At 39.4% G+C, this 20,000-nt stretch overlaps 1 protein-coding gene across 1 annotated transcript in view; it reads left to right on the top strand.

Annotated features, from left to right (window-relative positions):
• Window positions 1-20,000, top strand: part of LOC138016777 (battenin-like) — a 27,747-nt gene that overhangs the window by 661 nt on the left and 7,086 nt on the right. Inside the window, exons 2-11 of the mRNA XM_068863963.1 lie at window positions 2,751-2,784; window positions 3,303-3,396; window positions 4,663-4,731; window positions 10,291-10,370; window positions 10,470-10,555; window positions 10,997-11,069; window positions 12,114-12,145; window positions 12,240-12,351; window positions 13,382-13,470; window positions 15,148-15,206. Of these exons, the coding sequence (XP_068720064.1) occupies window positions 2,751-2,784; window positions 3,303-3,396; window positions 4,663-4,731; window positions 10,291-10,370; window positions 10,470-10,555; window positions 10,997-11,069; window positions 12,114-12,145; window positions 12,240-12,351; window positions 13,382-13,470; window positions 15,148-15,206 (728 nt within the window). The remainder of the gene's footprint in view (window positions 1-2,750; window positions 2,785-3,302; window positions 3,397-4,662; window positions 4,732-10,290; window positions 10,371-10,469; window positions 10,556-10,996; window positions 11,070-12,113; window positions 12,146-12,239; window positions 12,352-13,381; window positions 13,471-15,147; window positions 15,207-20,000) is intronic.

Raw genomic sequence — 20,000 nt, 5'->3', positions numbered from 1 at the left:
TGTGTTGTGTTTCACGAAGAAAAACTAACGATTTCATAGTTTATTTTATCCGTTGAACAAATAGTTGATAAATATTGAAGACAGTAGGTGGTCACGAGTCCTCATCTACTTACTTCCTTTTTTTACAAGGGGTCTTCATTTCTGAGGGGCTTACACAAAGCTGGAGTTATGCACCAGTCATTTGAAACCCCCGCACCCCCCCCATTCGGGCTTAAGCGGGGCATTCACTTTTTATGCAAGTGAAAGTGAGTGAAGTCCCTGGTTCCCGGGGACAAAAGTGAGTGGTGCATTCCACTGCCCCTCCTGTTCAACACATGGTACTCCCTTTGTGAAACAACTTATCATTGCCAAGCATAGCAGACTGGTTAAAAGACACTGTTGGCAGCCATGAAATAAACAGATTGATCTTTCAGCAGCCAGCAAATAACTTGCAAAGGTTCCTCAATGGACAATGAGTGTGTCAAAATATCTTTATTGTAGTAGTTTCATTGATACATGTACTTCTGGATAAATTGACAATGAAACACAACGGGCAACTATCACAGTAGTGTCAATCGCACAAGTAATAGCAGGAATTGAAATTGTTTCAACTGATTCAGCTAATTCATTTTGATTATTGCATACGTGATATATGTGATCCGCCTCACTATAAAAGTTAATTGATTTGACTGATCTTGAAAGGGTGCAGAATCCTAACACAATTCATGTGCGCTAATCGTCGATCAGTCATCATAAAATCAAAGGAGAAAATGAGTCCTGTCCAGATGTACGTTCCACAATAACGAATAAAGAATATTTGCAAGATAGTGATGCCAAATACTGACCATTATTTAGAGTAATGGTCAATATGCTTTGCAAAATGTGAAAAAATTAACCAGAATCCACGATCGAGTTTGTCAAGAAAGCGATGATGTGTGCAAACTTACTATGAGGCGCGAAAATGAAGACCGCTGACCAAGGAGTGACTGCCCCGCTTAATTCCCCCGGTAGGGTATGCAAAGACTGTGACCTCTAGTGAGTTGCTCGCCTACCGGGGAACCAAAATGGAGTGTATATGAGGTGAAAGTCCCCGCAAGCCCCCGCTAAGGCCCGAATTGGGGGGGGGGGGGGGGGGTGCGGGGGTTTCAAATGACTGGTGCATTATTTTAGAGGGGTTGCTGCATGTGTCGCCTTCTTGTTATCCTAATTATCCAATTGAGTAAACTTTGAATGTCAGTTTTCATGTGCAATGAAAACTTGTCAAAGGCCGATGTCAAGCTAGTCACGGCAAAAAGTGCACAAAAAGATTTATACGTATGTACACTGTACATGCTCTGTGTACAATTAGCCCAGTTAAAATTCTGTGGACAGTCTCAGGATGCGAATATTGTTTTAGCTCAAATTGGAAATTTTGTTTACAGCTTTTTTGGTATCCAAATTTTTCATACACAAGAAAAATTTTGGTAGCAATTAAGTTAAAGCTCTGAGCTGCTTAATGCATAAGGCATGGTTATTATGTGTGGATTTTAAATGTTGGTTAACACTTTTTACCGTTTGTTCCAAGAGGACCTCTAATAGATTTTACTCTTATCTAACACCAAACATTTCCATCAATGGGCAACAGCCCCTTAGGGGTAACAACATCAAGGTCTATAATTTACATGAAACAGAAATTTGGATTGTCTGTAGTTTTGATTTCTCTCAAAGTTTATTTTAAAGTTGTGTGGAATGTGCAGCCTTGGAATTTACCTTTGAAGTACACTGCAACTGTTACTACAGGATAAGTTTGAATCGAAGGAAAGAAAGTTTGCCCAAAAGAAAAAAAATGAAGGCTTTTTTTTCTTCTAAAAATGCACAAAATAGAGATCAAAGAAATTAGTTATGTATGTGCAAGAAGACTTGTAGAAGTACTAAAAGAAAGCTTACATAAATAATAATTATTAATAAGGTAATTCCTTCAAATTAAGAATTTCATGAGTTTTTATTCACAATGACATGACAATGGATGTTACATTCAAATCACACCAAATATTACTATATGTAGGTTAACCGCATTTAATCACCCAACATTACTCTGAGTAGTTACAGAAAAAAATAGACTAAGTGAGTTTACAATGTTACAGTCTTGCATGTCAAATGATGTTAGAATTTTCCCCAAGAGTTTTGTCCATGATTTTGTGGGTTTTTTTTTGGGGGGGGGGGTGGGGAGGCCACCATGGAAACTACTGTACTCTGAGCCTTGCTGTGCATGCCAATGCCTTGCCCCCACCTGTATCCCAACTTTCGAACTTACACTACAGAACCATGCAGAAGTAAGTTGACAGTCTCGACTGGATCCTCACGAGAATCGAGGATCGAGAATCGAATCGAGAATCGAAACTCGTTTTCATTCAGAGTCACAGACGGCAACTGGATGTTAGCTGTTTTCCTTTTTAACTTGTCTTGGCACTACTACATTTACACTGCTAAGTATGTTTTAACAATTAGAGACGATTAGTTTAAAAATTTGAGAGACCACAGTTGTCTGTCCTGGCCGACAAAATGATCACTTCCGGTATCCGTCCGTGAATCATGATACAGATTTACAAGATACTCAATACACTGAAATTCAGGCTGCACTGTTCTAGAAGTTCATTTTACCCATATACCGTCTTTGGTAACATGGACTGATTGTATGATGTCATTTTATGTATTGTATTAATTACAAGCTTTCATCATCAAAAATAGAAGAATGTGGTTTGACTAATCCCATTTTGCATTATTTTTCACAGGCAGGAAGAGTATAAGAAACCTTGTTGGGTTTTGGTAGGAACATTATTGTACCATCATTAATCTTGTATTGATCTTCTGCACATGTCAAGCACATGACCTTGAAGCATGTAACTTGCAACTCTTTTCCTTGGAACAAAGCTGTGGATTTTAGGACACCAATTTTATGCCCAAATATGGACAAAAATAAGATCGAAGCTGCACGCGCAGGAAAATGCATGGGCTATGTTACATCCAAATACGGATATATTTTTAAACTCAAAATTACCCCAGCACTGAACCAGAGTTACATGTAAATGCTTCAAGGTCACGAGTTTACCCCTATAATATTTAAAGATTCCTTCCACTCTTTTTGCTTAAAACTTAAGTAGGGAGAAAGTAAGTTACATAACCCCCTCACTCATGCACAAAAAACATTTACAGTATACTCCATGCATGTACATGCATAATTATAGATACTGAGTATGGAATTTATTTCGGTCTTAAAAGTTCGGTTTGTATTTACGATTTGTACAACTGTGTTGTTGCTCACACTGTTTTCTATGTCATTGTAGGGTTCTGGGTCTATGTAACAACTTTGGCTATGTTGTCATGTTAAGTGCAGCTCATGATATTCTTACAGAAACTATCAATAAGAATGGAAACCAGGTCAGTTTGAAAGATGAGAAACAACATTAAGGGTCCAATACTGTGCAAAAGTAATGAGAGCAAAGTTCAATGAAATTTTGTGAAAATGTTCGATATTTTAAACACAGCAAATTTTCACTGAATTTTCCATGAAAACTGTCATCATTTATATCTTAGCAAGCAGAATTTCACATGACATTCCTTTCAAAACACAGCATTTCAAATGAAATTTGGATAGGTAGGTAGATAGATAGATGCCCTGAGCGGGGACAAAAACCAATTTTTCGGATTGGTGTGCCAAAAGGTAAAATGCACGGTACGTGTTTGTCTCTGTAACATAGTCTACATGATTGTATACCTTTCATTTGCCTTGAAATTGCTAACTTTCATGTGCACAAAGCGAGTCTACTCTTAGAAATTAATAAATGCTTTCCTCATACTCTTAACGATCAATGAATTTCCAAATCTATTTGTCTTTACAAGAGGCCTGGAAAACCTCCTCTGCCTTCTCAGGTCATATGAGATAGAAACTGAGGGAGACAGGAGGCTGCGGCTGATCATTAACAATAGACTTAAACAGGTGTTCTGTTCAATTTTCCTGGTGGGCCCTGATGGACTCAAGCCCTGCTAACTGAAGGGCATCCGAGTAGTGCACCCTGGGAAAAATGCATGATAAGGCCCTCCTGTGCACTCTTTTGAGTTTTAGATACTTTGGTAAACTGTAATGGAAAACAGGACAAGGGTAATCTAGTGAAGACCTAATACAAAACCTGTATTTTGCAAACCTTGAAAATCTGCAATCTGTAGTGTTGCTATGGAAGCCATGTCTGCCAAACACAGATTGCAGATCGAGGACCATTATGCAATTTCAACGACAAGGTGGAATGCAAATTATAATATTTATTGTATATAGGGGGTGGGTGTAATAATTTGGAATAATTATTGTGGACTGTACAAGCTTAGTTTATGTTAAATATGATAAGGCGATGGAGTGGCAGCAAATGTGGTTTTCAATAGTTTTTTTCGTGTTGAGTTTTGAATGCATGCATTGTCATTTTGTTTGACGTAGAAGTGACACGATTGGGATCATTATTTACAGATGGTTACAGAAGCAATTACTGCGTTCCATCACATCACATCAGAAAGGAAAAGAGTTTCCAATTTGCTCACAGTTTAATTTATCAACATTGTTGCTTTGATCCTATTCAAACAGTTGTTTATTTTGTAAATGATGGAGGGAACAAACATGTAACTTCATATTTGAAACACTCTTTTCCTCTTCTACAGACAGTCTCACTCTCAAGGTCAACATCATCTGCTTCAAATGGTTTGGACTGTAATCCATTGTCAACTGGGGTGTGTGTTAAAAGATCTCTTTTTTTAAATATTTAAACAATTGTAAATGAAACGGAGAAGTATGGACTGTTGGTCATGGAATGAACAGCCATCCTACATGTGAGCGAGTCAGTTGTAAGGCATTTTGCTGTCACTGTGCTGGGACGAGCTTCAAACCATTGGACTTATCATCAATCATAGTCAATATTACATGTATAATGGCTTTTAAATTGTAGTCAAGGATTGTTGTGGAAATCTTGCCAACATCGGCAAGAATCCTGGACAAGATTCTTGAGCATCCTTATTTTCCTGGCCAAGCTGTTTCATTATCTCTATTGTACTCATGCTCAAAGGATCTTCAAGGACAAGGGGAAAAACAATCTGGCACCCATGCAGATTGCACAACACATACTCTTAAGAGCACTGTCAGTAAATGGTGTGCAATTACAGTGAAATAATTACCAAGTAGCCCTTGGTAAGCTGGTATCATTAAATTATTATATGCTTTTTACTGTGATCCGGATCGTTATTTTAGACACACGGAGGCGAACTTGATTTGGAGGCTGCCCGAGCGGCAGTTTTATAGATAAAACACTGTTCATTAATAGAGTGGCATCATTTTACGAACCAAAACAAATTTCATGGGAAGAAGAAATGATTTTGTAAAAGAGAAATTCAAAAGTTTACACTGGCTAAAAATTCTTATCTGTTTACAGGAAAGCTGCCAATACCGATCGTTACCTAGATTTGAAATCACACCACCATCCCCAGCATAAATGCTCGGTCGTACGCACTCTCATGGACTGCGCAAAGAACATTCCTTCCGACAAGGAGGAAGCTACTAGGGAAACTAAGCGGGTAGCGGAAGCCCTCGCCGCGATTAACTACCCCGCCTCACAGTGACCGCGAACTGAATAGACGACAAGAATTGAATAATACCGACCAGCGTGGTTTAGTTATCCTGCCCTATGCCAAAGGTTTTTCAGAGAAAGTCGCAATAGTTCTCCGAAGTTTTAGCATCAAGGTCGCCCACAAGCTTATTCGGTAACCGGTCGTTTCGCCTACTGTCTGTTCGCCTACGTATAATGTCGGTTCGCCTACGTCCAATATGTCAGTTCGCTTACGATTCATATGTAAGCTTTAAAACTGTATTGTTTAAAAGTCCTTGTCGAACCTCACGGAAAAAAACTGTGACGGCTAGCTGAGGCGTTTTTTCTGTAAACTTGTGTCTTGAGCGGGGTCCTTGAGCGGCCTATACCAAAGAAAGTGAGACTTTTCATTAACATATCAATAAAGGATACGTTAAAAATTTAGCTCGTTCCCACTCTACTGGGCGGTTCAATGTTTGTATCGATGTTGCGATCATGAACTTCATATCGCCTCCACGCGATCCGCAAACTTAGATGCAAAAAATTATATCTGACTGCTAGCTAAGGCGTTATTTCTGTAGACTTGTGTCTTGAGCGGGGTCCTTGAATCCGGACTAGGACTACAATTATAGATTAGCAGCGTATGTCACTTAGAATTAAAAAGAAAAGCGGAGAAAAAACCTTAGAAAAATTTTGTTTCAAAAATTAGAAAAAGTTGACTGAACGATGTCGCACTAGGTTCAATGGCTTAAGAGCAAATGCACTTAACCTCTACACTACCGAAACATCGACTTCAATTTGGCAATTTTAAAGCTAATCCTAATCAGGCTCAGGGGTTGCCTTTTCCTTCGCTGTTGACCGGAGTGCTTCGAAGAAGAACGCAAATCTAAGTTCCTTCGGCCATTTTCTTCCGAACAGAGAGATCGTGAAGCCTGGGGCGAGTTCACAAACCCGCGGGAGAATGATCCGAACAAAATGGCGGAGGGAAGGAAAGAAAATTCAAATAGAACTTACTTATTATCAATCTTTTTTCGAAGCGTTCCGGTCCACGGCAAAGGAAGGGCCAATGTGTGATTAATAGACTTTGCGCCCGAACCTAGGCCTTCGTCTGTTAAATTTGCAGAGTGTAGCGGCTGAGATTTTGCCGACACGAGTGGCACGAATGGTCTATCCACACGACCGATTAGTCAAATCTTTCGTTTTTATTTATTTTCATTTCTATGTTGTTTCAAGGTGGTCAACTGTTTTACAAAATGATAGTCATGGTACGGAGTTTAAGACGTAGGCGAGCTGACATATTGGACGTAGGCGAATCGACTCTAGACGTAGGCGAACAGACAGTAGGCGAAACGACCCGTAGGCGAAACGACCGTAATTTATTCGTACCATCTCCCACATACTCAAAAAACCAAAAGACAAAATCGGGAAAGAGGCTTCCAGAGGAATCGTGTACAAGATCAAATGTAAAGATTGTGATTGTGTTTACGTTGGCCAGACATCACGCGCGCTGAAAACACCCGTGAAAGAACACGCAAAGGCCATAGCAACATGAAAATTCTTTGTTGGCCAAACACCATATGCTCCACAGTCATGAAATAGATTTGGAGAATGTGGAAATTGTTGACAGGTCACCGACGTGGCGACAAAGACTAATTCTTGAAGCGTGGCACTCCGTGCGAGATGAGAACTCTGTAAACGAACTCGTAGCGCTGCCTAGCGTACATGTATGCAAAAACATTAACAACTTCTAGCGTCATTAATAATACTCTTGGGACTAGCGACTTGTTTCCTTAAGGAATTCTTTCGAGATATTTAATATTACTATACAGGACGCGGTTAAACATTTGCATTTTTTATCCTTTGCTGAAGAAGGCAACAGTTGTAGCCGAAACGTCCGAGACAATAAGAATTTTTAGCCAGTGTAAACTTTTTAATTCCTCTTTAACCAAATTTTTGACATGTCTGGCTACACACCGAGTATTTTAAGAACAAATGAGTAATCCAATGAAGTATACAGTATAACAATACACAGTTTAAGTAGTATACATGTAGATATGAGAGAAATCAAGTGAAGCCTTACGCTACTGTAAATTATCCAATGGTTGTTGGAATAATTATAACCTTCACTGTTCAACAGCCTCAGGGAGGTGCGCACCCCTTGCACCCTTTCCCTAGATCCTCCCCTGGGTTTAACTCTATGGAAAGAGGCTTTTTCATGGGAAAGTATAAATACGAAAAATGAACCTATGGGCAAAGCCTAAAAAAAAAAGCGTGGTCGTGAAAAAGATGAAAAGAAATAATAACATTTTTGCAGTTCGTTCCAAGGGACTCTGCAGGACATCTCTTGTGTTCCCATTGGCTGTTGTTATCTGTGGTGTTTGCGAGGTGACATATGGTGGATCGCAATTCGTAAAAAGTTTGTAAAACTTTAGAAGCGAAAAAAAAAGCCTACCGGTTGTTCGTTTTTACTCAAGTATCTTCTAAGTAAAGTAAAACATATAGTAAACTAGACAGATACCTCATGTAAGCCGAACATATAGTCACCTAGGTAGGTACTTCATGTAAGGCAAACATATAACCGTATCGGTAGGTACTTCATGTTGGTCGTACTTTAAGACACCTAGGTAGGTACTTCATGTAAGGCGAACATATAGCCGTCTAGGTAGGTACTTCATGCAAGCAAAGCATTTATTCAACTGGGTAAATATCTCATGTAAGCCGAGCATATAGTCACCTAGGCAGGTTCTTCATGTAAGTCAAACATATAGTCTTATCGGTAGGTAGGTAGATACTTCATGTAATGCGATCATATACTCATCTAGGTGTGTGTTTCATAAAAAATAACGTCATCTAGATAGGCACTTCATGGAAGTTGAACGTTTAGTCACCTAAATGAGTGCATCATGTAAGTCGAACATATAGTCGTCTAGGTAGGTACTTCATGTCAGTCGAACATATGGGTATCTAGGTAGATGCTTCAGGTATCAAAGTAGGTGCTATAAAGGAGTGTTGCCTGAGGCACATGCAAATGATTTATCAATCAACCGTGGAAGCAACCGAGGGCTCATAAAATGGTATGTCATTCTTTCTTTTAATCCCAAGTCCCTTTTTTTCCCACTAGAAATACGTCTTTAATGTAAGCCAGGCAATAAATTAAGTACTAAGGTAGTTGGTGTCAGCCAGGCATGAGAATAAGGTAACCACTTGTAAATTTGTGGCCTGAAGTGAAATTAAGACGCTTTCAAATTTAAACCTTAAAGACTCAGTGAAGACCATTAGGCATTGCACGTGTCTGTTTATGTTTTGGTTTGCATGAGAGCGAGACATCGATTCTTTCTTCTTTGTCGTCGATCGCTGCTAATACCTTGTGGTCATACAGATGCCGGCTCATCACAAAATCATTTCTTGCCTTGTCGCTTCTAAACGTCGGAATTGATCCAAACTTTCCACAAAAATTTTCTTTTTTCTTTTTTGGCTTCATTCAAAGAGAAATTTTGCTTTCCGGCGAAAAAATTTTGAGTTTAGCAATGCTTAACACAATCATTTACCATACAGTATAAGGTCAAACCAAGGTATATGAGCTGATAACCAAGATTGAGTGAACCAATCAGAGCAAGCAAAATGCATTATCCGAGATTGAGAATTTAATAAAGAACAGTTGTTCCATTTGTGTCTTTTGGATATGAGAGGTTATAGGCAACTCAGTGTTCTGCACTTTATTAGTCACTGCCCCTTTGTCGTCAGTCAACTGAACGGGATAATACATTCTCCTGAAGGGGACATTTAATTCTTAAAGATTTATTTAAAAAATTAATCTGAATATTTACATATTATCGTCATTCTAAAAGAAATGTGAATGTCATAAATGATCTTAATCAGTGATTCATTTAAGATGTTTATGTAATGTTTAAAAAACGAACAGCATTGTTTTATCGGGGTTTAAAAACACGAGGTGTAGCCAAGTGTTTTTAGACCTGATAAAACACGTGCTGCTAGTTTTTTAAACGGCTTCAAAAACATTCCAAAAAAAAGTGTGTCCCTCTGGATTCAGAACAATGCTTCCAATTGTGAGAGGAGAATATTAGCATGCAAGAAAAACAAGCTATGCCTTACAAAGGAGAAAACATTCTCCAGGTTTGGTCTGCAGTTTAGAAAATAAACCATCTCCAACCCACAGAGTTTGTTGGAAGCTTTAGTTTGCAGCTACATTCCTGGTCAAAATTGTTGGGACAATTCCCACTTTTCCCCCTCCCCCCATAACAATGTACAGTTGATTTTTCACGGTCTCCGAAATCAAGATCCGTTCATCGATCGCTCGCATGTTTCAACGTTGTCTGGGGGGAAGGGGGACGTGAAAAGGGCAGCGGCAGAAGAAGACGCGTTGCTCATATAATGATAGAAGCATGTACAGTAAATTCTCTACTTTTCGCCCAAAATTTGACAAGTGTCCCGAATTCTTTTGACCTGGATAAAAGTTTTAAACTGCAAAGGAAACTTAGAAAAAAGTGTTGTTTTGCAATCTAATTGAAGTAACCCATTTCTGATCCAACAATATGTGGTTAATTATTAGAAAAAAATTATGGAACTAAAAAGTTTGGGAATGCAATGGTCTTTTTTTTGGAAAAATGGTGTGCTAGTGATTCAGTAATACAGTTAAACCTTATGTACGTTTTATTTTCATAACAATTTTGAAATTTTATTTTCCTTCCAGACTGTCTTACTGGCTGACATTTTACCAACTGTAATCATTAAATTAACTGCTCCATTCTACATGCAAAAAATAAAGTACAGGTAATTTGAAACTCTGTACATACAATTTGGTGCAATTTTATGTGCTTGGGACATTTGTTTAACTGTTATTTAACTTAAAAGTTCACTTTATCTTTTCAGTGTGCGGATTGCAGTTTGTGTGCTTTTTGCCGGTGGAAGCTTCTTCATCGTAGCTTATTCATATGCCCTTTGGTTTAGCCTCATAGGTGAGATTTTCTTACCTCCAGGAAATTAATGCCTCAGATCCACTGTACCACAAACACATTTTTTAAAGAAATAAAAATCTGGGGATACACTTTACCTGCATTGACATGTTTGAAATAAGGTAACTGTATAGTATTTACTAGGTATTCTCCTAAACATATGCCTGAAATGTTTTGAGGGGACAGTGGTGTCCTTGATCATAGGGGAAAATCTCTCTGGTACTCCAGCCTAAACATAACAACTCTACAAAAAATCCATAGCATCTTCCCTCTATGAACCACACACACTATGAAAGCAGTTGCTCTACCCTTGCCTAGTTCTGTCAATGGTTAGAAAAGTGATTGAGGATCTAAAGGACAAAAAAGATGCACAGTTTCTTGTAAAATACTACAGACTGGTTGCTGTTAAGAACTTTGTGTGTTTTTTTTCGCCACCTTGTTCAGGAGTTGTATTTGCAAGCATAAGTTCAGGATTTGGTGAAATCACATTGCTAAGTTATTCAGCCCATTTTGACAAGTGAGTGTGTCAGACGATTAATACAATGTACAGTACTTAATTACTTGTAGACTCGTGGAACAGATGACTGGTTTAAGATTTATGCGATTGATAAATTTACCTGTAGGCAGGAATGAAGTTAATGCTGGATTAATTAGCATCTGGAATTTGTCAGTCATGACAAATCACAGTGTAAGCAAAAACACTTACTGGAAGATTAACCACCTCATGGACTTTCTCACACATTGATTGTAATGATAATGTTAATGGATCAGTGGTGGACATGATGATCAGAAATGGTGATAATGTTGATTATGACGAGGACAACAATGATGGTGATGATGGTGGTGATGATGATAGGAACGATGATGACTATGATGATGGTAGTGGTGGTGATGATGATTAGAGCGATTATGATGATGATGATGATGTTAGTGGTGGTGACGGTGATTAGAGCGGTTATGACGACGATGATGATGGTAGTGGTGGTAATGATGATTAGAACGATGATGACATCGATGATGATGGTAGTGGTGGTGATGGTGATTAGAGCAATTATGACGACGATGATGATGGTAGTGGTGGTGATGATGATTAGAGCGATGATGACATCGATCATGATGTTAATGGTGGTGATGATGATTAGAGCGATTATGATGACGATGATGATGGTAGTGGTGGTGAAGGTGACTAGAGCGATTATGATCACGATGATGATGTTTGTGGTGGCAGTGATGATGTCAATGATGATGATGAGGAGGATAATGTACTTTGAGGGTGATAAATCATGGCAATGGCTGAAAATAGCAGTGATAGTGACAATGATAATGATAATGATGACTATAAGGTTGACTTCGATGACGTGAATGGCACTGCTGCTGATGATGATGGCGATAATGTTGACGGTGATGATGATGATAACAAAGATGATGATTGAAATAAATAATGGGAATGACAAAGATGATAATCATAATTACAATGACCTTATTGATAGTGATGATGTTTATGATAGTTTGTGATGATGGTGAACATTTTCTGTTGTTACCTGTTCTATTTATTTTTCAGAGATGTTGTGTCTACGTGGTCATCTGGGACAGGTGAGTTTCTGAAAAGTTCGATAGATTTTCTGAACCAGTTGTCTTTGGCCAAACTTAAAACGTGCACATACGACATATTTATGTTGTTCTTCAGGAGGTGCTGGAATGTTTGGAGCATTGTCCTATGCTGCCTTCACATCTGCCGGAGTGTCGCCAAGGAACACAGTTCTGGTTATGAATGTCGTACCTTTTACTTATGGACTGAGGTGGGGTACAGTATTAAAGTCATCCTTGTGAAAAGTGGCGCAAAAGGGTTTTCATCTGAGAGCGGGCGCGTAAGGCCCGGATCAAACGTCGAACTTTTCATGTGCAAAAACAATAGATTTTTCTCATTTGCATTAGATTTGACACATGAAAAGTTCGACGTTGGTACCGGGCCTAAGCTACACACGCAGTAATTGAGCTTTTCGCGTCAGGCCAATGGATCAAAATTGCAAAAAAATATTGTTAGAAATGTTGAGCAATATCTTGAAACTTACCTCGGTGACCTACCCAATTTGTTTTTGCATACAAGTAGGATCATTTGTTCGCATCCTCTAACATCATTTTCATAAATAATTAGAGTTCTACCGGATAAATTTTTCTCATATTACCTCTAGAATATAATAGCGTTTTTGAACCTTGAAAAAAATTTCTAGGACACCGAATTAGTTTTTAAGATATTTTCCAAATTCTGATTTTTTTAGGTTTGTCTTAGCTGTGCTGTGTCGTTGGGGACTCGTCAACACACGATTAAAAAATACTTGACTATTGTATTAGTCAAATATCTAAGGGAAGGTACGTTTTTTTATTAGGGGGGGGGGGGGGGGGGTTGGACCGGGGTATTTTATAACTTCCTGGAATGGATTAGGCATGACCCTTAAAAAATACCCAGACAAAAAACAAGTGTTCCTCAAATAACCGCGTTCATCTGCGCACAAAATAGTTAATTGCGTGGCGTGTGATTTTTCGACACCTGTAAATAATTTAGATTAATCTTGACTGGTAGCTTTGCTTTTATATACAAAATAGAAGTGACATGGAGTAATTTTTTCCTTCCAGAAAAAACTGATACCTTCCCCCGGTTGAAAATAAAACAGGTAAAAAAAAAATACTAAGAACCCTCCCCTTCGAAGCCCCGGCCCACCCCCCTCCGATAAAAAAATGTACCTTCCCTAACCGTTTCCGTACTGAAATGATCGGCAGGGCATGTGGTATTCCTTTCTGCATTAACATTTTTTTTGTTCTTGATGGCAGCTACTGGGTTATTTTGGAACGTCCCAAACGTTTGACCGAAAATGAATCACTGTTAGACCAAACTGGAAATGCCAGGACCACTGACACAGGCAAGGAACTGCGCATGTGAACTTGAAGTAATGGGCTTAGAGCATTCAATTAACTATCAAACATTCAGCTTGCCTTTGAATACCTTGGTTTTGGCATCGATTCCACTACCGAACAACAACGTGAACTGACAAAAAGTTAACGTGGACATACGGGGTTTTGCCGTTAAGTTCCGGCTCCTTGCAAAGTCATGCACCTTGACTGTAATCGAGTTGCTGCTAAGTTAAAGATGCATGGCTTCGTGCACCAAAAACCATTTTGAGTGGTCACCACTGGGCATCTCGCTTTTTTGTTGGACAGAATACAACAGACCACCGTACAGGAAACTCCCTACTACCTTATTTCAGGCTTTGCGACGAGTGTGTGAGTTTCGTTAACTTCCCACCGAATTTATGAACACACTGAAGGATTGTGAGACTATCGTAATCCTCATCCGAGAAGCTTAATTTAAGTCTTACCATAGAGCATTTTAAGCCCCTTAAGTGTTTGTCTGTCCAGTGTTCGACCCGCGCGACTTCAGTATCGGTTGATACTCAACCAACTGATTGCTTTGATGGAACCCGCTGCATTTTGTCAGAATCACAACCAGACTTGAACCCATGTATGAGTTAATTAAAAAGTTTTAATTTTTGACAACTGTCTTTCAAACCAATGTTCGACCAATGTTGGTTAGACGTTGCAAGCATCCATGCTATTCAAAAGGTTCGACCATTGAGTTAACACTGAAGGAAGCATTGGGTATTCAACAGCCAGAAGCTAGGAAACCTTCGAACCAATGTTGAACCAATGTTGGTTGGATGTTGCAAGCATCTAGGCTATTCAAAAAGTCCAACCATTTATTTAACACTGGAGTAACATTCCACGCAACTCAACGGCAAGAAACTAAAAACAATGATGTATACTGTCGGGTTCCATACATTGTCCTCCACTGGTCTACGTTTTGCATAACGCGGTGCTAGTGTTTTACAAAACCATCCAAGTCGTCCCTCCCTCTCGTTCTTGGTCTTCCTCGTTTCCTTGTGTATCTCCGGTGCGTCCAGAACGTAATGCCCGTTGGACAACCCGCAGGAGGCAGTGTGGCCCAGTGGTTAGGGCGCTTGCCTTGAGATCCGGAGATCCCGGGTTCAAGACCCGCTCTGACCACTCGTTGAACTTGATCCTGGTAGTCCCTGGTTCAACTTCCCAGCTGCACTTGTAAATAGCCAACTGGCTTGCCTCCGGCCAGTTGGGATTCTTAACAGTTGTTGTTGTTTCGTTCCGTCGTTTCGTTGTGTTTCATTGGCCCTGAAAAGCCCCTGTGGGGAGCGGTCAATTAAGTATGTATTTATGTATTTGTATGTATTACCAGTGGAGGACTATGAGGAAGGCCTACGTCCAACGACGGACATTTAACGGCTGAGACTGAACTGAACTGAACTGAAACTGACACTGAAGTGAACATTCGTTCTCTTTGGGTTGCTATCTTGACATTTTTTTTTTCAGGGATGGAGCCTACAATTAGCAATCCATTACTAAACTTCGTATAATTAAGGTTCCTTGTGTATCCCCGGTGCGTCCAGAACGTAATGCCCGTTGGACAACCCGCATTATCAGTGGAGGACTATGGGGAAGGCCTACGTCCAACGACGGACATTTAACGGCTGAAAACTGATACTGAAGTGAACATTTGTGTTTTTCAGGGATGGAGCCTACAATTAGCAATCCATTATCTTTCAATACTAAACTTCGTATAATTAAGGTAAGATAAAAGACTGCAACCCATTAGTTATCCTTAACACCTCTTCCTCCAAGAGATCTAATTCCCGAGTTTTATTCCATGCCAAAAAATACATAAATGAATTATTTTTGCCATTAAGAAACCAAGTCGCTTCTTTTCCTACAACAGGGTTTCCCATATTTGTAAAGCATGAAATAAGAGAATCTTTGCTGACAGCATTGTTTACATTAACGTACGAGTTTGCTGACAGAAGGCCTCATTCTACTTACAAATTGACTTCAAAAGGCAAACGAACTTGCTAACCTTAGTTAAATCTCCAATTTTAAGTATTTCTTTTAGCTTTGAAACGAGCCAGTTATTAGCCACAAAAAACTGATAGATTATTGGGTGTGGCAAAGGCGCTGCTTGTTTCCCTTTTGTAAACGGTCGTTGCCATTTGAAACGGTCGTTGCCATTTCTCAGAACGGTCGTTGCCATTTGAAACGGTCGATGCCATTTTTAGCTCTGAATTACACTCATTAGGTCTAAGAACTCAAAAGGTTGCGGTTACTGGGAGTTGTGTCTCGCTGGTCATATGAGTTAGGGTTCGGGTTAGGGTTCTGTTTTATAGGGTGAGGGCTAACAACCCGAGTTCGAGTCTTGAAATTTTCGGACTCTTTTTTTTCTCCAGTTTTTCTTTTATAAATGTTTTTTTCCCTTTTTTGTCTTAATTTTTGTTAATATTTTTTCTTAGTTTGTTTCTTTTAATTACTCGGAATACCTGTAAGGTATCCGAGTTATAATCTGGGCAGAATTTAGTTTTCTGTGCAGCAAATGGACAATAGAATTACGAGGCGCTGATTTCATTGGTTAAAAAGCAATGCACTACACCCCTTCGAGCAATACATTTGACCTCCCTCTGTAACAAAACAACTGCAACAATAAAAGCCGCGAAGGAGAAGATTTCCGATAGTTAGAGACTTGAAACAGCCTCTCGTCCTACAGAATTCGATGAAAATACGAATTTATAACCTGCAGTGGAGCAACCAAATGAAGGGTTCTATGTTGAGGCTTCAGTGTAACTCATTTTATTTCGTTTGCTGATTCAAAGCCCAAGTTCCACGAGAGGGCAAATGACGCAATGCGATGCAGCTAAAATGTGAAAATGCTGGATTCAGCCGTCTGGAATGTTATGAATGACATATTTACTCTAATCTTGCCTGTTGACCGCATGACGAAATCGCCAGTACAGAACTTCCAGCAGCGGTATTATTTATTTATTTTTTATCTTTTGTTTAAAGATTCACCCTAAGACCCTAAGATGGGTGTTAAATACAATAGGACACTAAGTCCCCTACAAGGTATTTACACCCAAGAAGGTATTTATACCGATGTCTATTTCTTGTTTAAATCAATTGATAGTCCAGTTCGCGATCTTCATGTTAGCTACCTAGGGTTGGAGGCCACCGGCCGCATCATTCACAACACTGTTATGAATAGCCGGTATGTTATGAATAGCCGAATTTCTTAGTTTCTTTCTGCCTCAGGTGTTCTTTGTACGAACATCATCCGACGATGTCTATTTCTTGTTTAAATCAATGGAGAGTTCAGTTCGCGATCTTCATGTTAGCTACCTAGAGTTGAAGGCCACCGGCCGCATCATTCACAACACAGTTAATCTGGAACCTTTGCAGCTGGATACCGGTTTTCACTTACCCATATTAAGACTTAATTACAAGAATAGTTTTTCACATGTTTTCTGACTTTTCAGTGTTGCTACACTAGTGTTTCACCCGCCTTTGCCTCACCGGCTGCTTTCACTTGAAACCAGTTTATCTGATGTCGCGCTACATGCTAAAAAATAGGCCCTCGTTATTTCCATTCCAACAACCTGTTCCAAAACATACTATTGCTAATTAGCTGTGTCACCTGTTGAAGGGAAAGGACAAATGGACCCGGTCTATGGACCCCTATTTATTATTATTTTAATTACTTTATTTTTATTTTTTGCTAAAAAGTGTCCCAAAGCATGCTAATGAGCTTTTTAACCTCAGAAAGGACGATTTCCTGACAAAGGGGATGAGTTCACTTTGTGACAATGTTTAGATTGGGTATCAGTTACAAATTGTTTCATTTTGTCATTACTAACAATGATTACATTACCCAAAGAGAACAATAACAATGTCTGTTCATTTATCACTGGTATTTTATTGTTATAAAATATGTTAATGTTTATATATATTGTTCATGTTGGGGCTGGCTAATTTGGGAGTCAATTGTTGGATACATCAGATCATCGGAACTTTTAAAATATATTAGGGCTTACACCAATTTGTAAAATGAAACAAAAGGAACAGAAATACAGATGATATTAATTTCATTTCATTATATTGTCGTGATCAGAGTGATTGATTATAAAACCATATTTCCGAAATTAAATAGATTTTCACACTGGAAAATGATGTGGGTTGGTGTCTTTGATCCCATTCATGGGTTAAGTAAAATCCAAATGTCCCCTTCCATACTAGCCTGTGCACAGCTGCCCACTCTCCGAAAAAAAATCTGAGAGGAGCGTCACTCTGTGATTTACCGTTGATAATCGTGTTCAATTCCGTTTCCCTGGAATGTATGGAAAATGATTTGATTGGGTATTACCCCTCGATCATTACATCATTGAAACAACCAGTTTTGATGTGCTTTCATTTTTATTTCTGCCCATCAACACCGTGAGAGATTTCACGATGAGTTCGTGTGTACTTTGTGCATGGTAAAAACGAATAAAATACGAATAAAAATCTTTTTGATGGTCAAAGAGGTTTTTCTTTTAAAGTACGAGCGGAATTTTCATCTATGGAGTGTAAAGTGGAAATCGATTCTACATACATTTGTAGGAATTGTCTGTCAGCGCTGAAGGAACGAAAGCGCTCCTGACGAATCTTCATGAGGAGAATATTGCACGATTCAAAAGATTGCTAACTTGAAAACGTCCCCGGCTAGCCCCTTACCAGTCAATATAATCTCAATGCCTTGCTCGGACCAGCCTAGCCATTCTCAAGAACAATCTATAAAGCGTGTTGCCCTGGAAGATTTGAGATGTGTACATATCGAGGCTGCTCTGAAGATCAGAGCCGTACCCGGTTGGAAGACTTGCAAAGGCATCCTTTCCTTTAAAGAGTACTTCTGTGCTATAAAGCCAAGGAATCTAACAACTATCAGACGCTCATCAATGCACTTTTGGAATCTGCCTCATTTACAACCGTTTTGAAAATTTAGCTCCAAAGAAATATGATTTGGTCACCGTCGATCGCTCATTAATTTTTGGAGAATTATTCCGAAACACGATTACTAACGGTAAATTCGGAGAGTGGGCATCTGTACACCGCCTAGTTCCATTCTTCCCAGGAGCGCATAACATTTTATTTAAAGTTCAAATAATTTTCTATTAGTGTGGAAGAAAAGTGAAGCAAATTAGCCGAAATCGTCTTCAACTAAGCTCATTAACATGCTTTGAGACACTTTTCAGCAAAAACGCAAAAAAAAAAAATTTACTTTTAGAAAATAGGGATCAGGTCCATGGACCCGGTAAAAGGGGGGTCCTTTCCCCCTGAGGAATTTATTTGCAATTGTAAGCATTAAGCGATGTTCACCGGTATATTATCGGCGTTATTGTAAATGAGCAACTGGCTGCAGAAACATTTACTTGTTTTGTTCCGTACTTGCCAAATTAAAAAACTACCTCCACCAAAATTTATCACCCTACTTCTGCGCCGTATGGTATTCCGAGTAAACGCTTAAGGAAGCGTCTTGTTTTCTTTGAAGTGAAGTTTGTAGTCGACCGTTATAAATGGCATCGACCGTTTACGAAAGGGAAATTTGCAAAGGCGCTATTGATCCCATACATTCTTTGTAAAATTTCGAATTTTCGAAGCATCATTGCTCAGAGATTCTCTGGTATATCGGGTTTAAAATTTGTAGGGGTAGCTCATTATGCATACAATGCATTGTCAATATTAAGTACTTTATTCTCGGCTGGACGATTAGAAAACGATAGCAACCTTGTGCTAATGAGGCAAAAAATGTAAACAGAGATTCCCCTGTAGCTAGCCTGTTCCAGGCTCCCAGATAGTAGGAAAAGAGAAAAAAATGCGCGCGAAAAATGAATGGGGGCTTGGGTAGAGGCGAGGCGGGGGACAATGCGCTTTCGACAATGCCTTCGTTCGCTTGTAAAGTTATTTTCTTAAAAGTGCCTTAATTCTGGCTAACGTCCTCTCGTAAGTGAGACAACGGAAAGTTTTTCGTTCCGTACAAGGTCCAATCCAAAGGAATCAGCAACATCGGCTCGTCGCCGGTCTAAGAAACGAACAACGCTAAATAAGGAAACTCTAGGAATCTTCGTTCCCAAGCACTTCACGTTTCACCCCCCCCCCCCCCCCCCTCCCCCCTTTCAACACTTTGACATTGACCATTTGACATGCGAAAGGTTATTTGCAAAGTGGGCGGAATGAAGAATGCAGGCTCCCTCGCCTCGGCCCAAGCCCCCACTCGCTTTTGCCACGCAGTTGCTTTCGTTTTCCCGACTATCTGAGAGCATGGAACAGGCTACCTATAACAGCCTTTAGTAAAATCCAACTAGTGGTCTATTATCAGTGCTGCGTTCTGATTGGTTGAGCTACTAGTAGGCTATTTGTTATAGCCCACTATATAGTAGCGAAAAGCTCCGGCTTTGAAAACCAAAACAACAATTAAAGTCTAGCTTTAACTAGCGAAAGATGTTTTGTCTCGATATTTTTTTGACCAACTAGTTGGATTTTACTAAAACAATTATTCCTCTCGCCT

Source organism: Montipora capricornis, chromosome 9, assembly GCF_036669925.1.
Source record: "Montipora capricornis isolate CH-2021 chromosome 9, ASM3666992v2, whole genome shotgun sequence".
Lineage (NCBI taxonomy): Eukaryota > Metazoa > Cnidaria > Anthozoa > Scleractinia > Acroporidae > Montipora > Montipora capricornis.
This window is presented reverse-complemented; position numbering and strand designations above follow the sequence as displayed.